Source organism: Orycteropus afer, unplaced genomic scaffold (genome assembly GCF_000298275.1).
Source record: "Orycteropus afer afer isolate SDZICR_OR568_19922 unplaced genomic scaffold, OryAfe1.0 scaffold00363, whole genome shotgun sequence".
Classification (NCBI taxonomy): domain Eukaryota; kingdom Metazoa; phylum Chordata; class Mammalia; order Tubulidentata; family Orycteropodidae; genus Orycteropus; species Orycteropus afer.
This window is the reverse complement of record NW_006921950.1, coordinates 918,291-920,378: the sequence shown is the minus strand read 5'-3', so window position 1 is coordinate 920,378 and position 2,088 is coordinate 918,291. Positions and strand designations below refer to the sequence as shown.

Sequence of the window (2,088 nt, the reverse complement as noted above, 5' to 3'; positions counted from 1 at the left end):
CTGCTTATTAATTTCCTATTTTATTTTTTCAGGAGCGGCTGCTCAGAGGCGCAAGTCTTCTCTTGAACCTGCAGGGACGCCCCCGGCGCGGGCACAAAGCCTCCGACGGCGGCCGGCGGGGGCTGCCGAGAGTGCGGGTGCCGGCGCCAGAGGTCGCCTGCACGCGCCCTAGCAGAGCCCTGGGCACCATGCCGCGGCGCCTGCAGCCCCGGGGCGTGGGCACAAAGGGCCCGCCCGCCACGGCCGCTGGGGCTTCGGGAGCCACCCCACGCCCGCACCGTGCAGCCGCCGCCGCGGACCCCCCGAAGTCGGCCACGCCACTACTGCGCTGGGACGAAGTGCCCGACGACTTCGTAGAGTGCTTCATCTTGTCGGGCTACCGGCGGCTGCCTTGCACGGCTCAGGAGTGCCTGGCCTCGGTGCTGAAACCGACGAACGAGACACTCAACTTCTGGACGCATTTCATCCCACTGCTGCTGTTCCTGAGCAAGTTCTGCCGCCTGTTCTTCCTGAGTGGCCGCGATGTGCCCTTCCATCACCCGTGGCTGCTGCCGCTGTGGTGCTACGCGTCGGGCGTGCTGCTGACCTTCGCCATGAGCTGCACGGCGCACGTGTTCAGCTGCCTGTCGCTGCGCCTGCGCGCCGCCTTCTTCTACCTGGACTACGCGTCCATCAGCTACTATGGCTTTGGCAGCACTGTGGCCTACTACTACTACCTACTGCCGGGCCTGAGCTTGCTGGACGCCAGAGTCATGACTCCATATGTGCAGCAGCGCCTGGGGTGGCATGTGGACTGCTCGCGCCTCATATCGGCCTACCGTGCCCTGGTGCTGCCCGTAGCCTTCGTGCTGGCAGTGGCCTGCACCGTGGCCTGCTGCAAGAGCCGCACCGACTGGTGCGCCTACCCATTCGCGCTGCGCACCTTTGTCTTTATCATGCCACTCAGCATGGCCTGCCCCATCATGCTTGAGAGCTGGCTCTTTGACCTGCGTGGGGAGAACCCCACGCTTTTCGTGCACTTTTACCGCCGGTACTTCTGGCTGGTGGTGGCCGCCTTCTTTAACGTGAGCAAGATCCCCGAGCGCATCCAGCCGGGCCTCTTCGACATTATTGGCCACAGCCACCAGCTCTTCCACATCTTTACCTTTCTCAGCATCTACGACCAGGTGTATTACGTGGAAGAAGGCCTGCACCAGTTCCTCAAGGCGCCACCTGCGGCGCCCACCTTCTTGGGTACAGTGGGCTACATGCTGCTGCTGGTGATCTGCCTGGGGCTGGTCATCAGGAAGTTTCTAAACGTCTCTGAATTCTGCTGTAAGAAGTGAGCCTTCGCCTTGAAGGAGGCTGCTGGTTGGCCCACCTGTTTGTTTGGAGTCACTTGTTGCTTTTGTTGGTTTGTTTTTCAAGTTTCGTTGTGTTTCCTTGTTTGTTAGAGGAAGGTGCTGCAAACCCACAGCAGGGGAAAGCCCAGCTGCTACAAGGGGATTCCAGGGCGCTTGGGGCTTTGGAAGAGAGAGAGGGGGACATGCAGGGGGAAGAGGCCACTAGTTCTTGCCCCTGGAAAAACTCAGGTGGTAGTCTGGAGAGTCTTTGACATGCAAGGATTTCAAAGGCAGCGAATAAAATCCCAAATAAAACCCCAAACAGTTCACTTTTCTAATTGTCTTCTGTGCCCAGGATAATAAATAATCCTTGTAAGTCAGGTATGCAGTAAAGAAGGTAAATAGACAAAATCCCCTGGTACTTCCATTTCAGTCTGAGGAATGCTTGGATTTATCAAAAGAATAGAGCTTTGTATAGGAGACGGGCACAAAGGGCTTAACCTGCTAGAAAATGCATGGAATGTGAACAAAACTTAATTATTCCAAATTTTTTATTCTCAGATGTTATTTAAATAATAATATATACAATGATTTTTCATAATTTATACAAAGCCTGTGATATGCACTGAGTTTTCCTTGTCACATAGTTTTGAATTTTGCAGCTCTTCTGCATTGCACACATTTGAACTGGACATCAGGGCAAAGCTGCTTGAGAGTTCTCAACTACTTTTTTAAACAGTGTTTTCTGAAGGCCTGTGTGTGTCAT

At 55.0% G+C, this 2,088-nt stretch overlaps 1 protein-coding gene across 1 annotated transcript; it reads left to right on the top strand.

Annotated features, from left to right (window-relative positions):
- Positions 1–188: 188 nt before the first annotated feature.
- PAQR9 (progestin and adipoQ receptor family member 9) lies at positions 189–1,325 on the top strand. Its single transcript, XM_007952886.2, has one exon. The coding sequence runs from the start codon at positions 189–191 to the stop codon at positions 1,323–1,325; it is 1,137 nt and encodes a 378-aa protein (XP_007951077.1).
- The last annotated feature ends 763 nt before the right edge of the window (positions 1,326–2,088 follow it).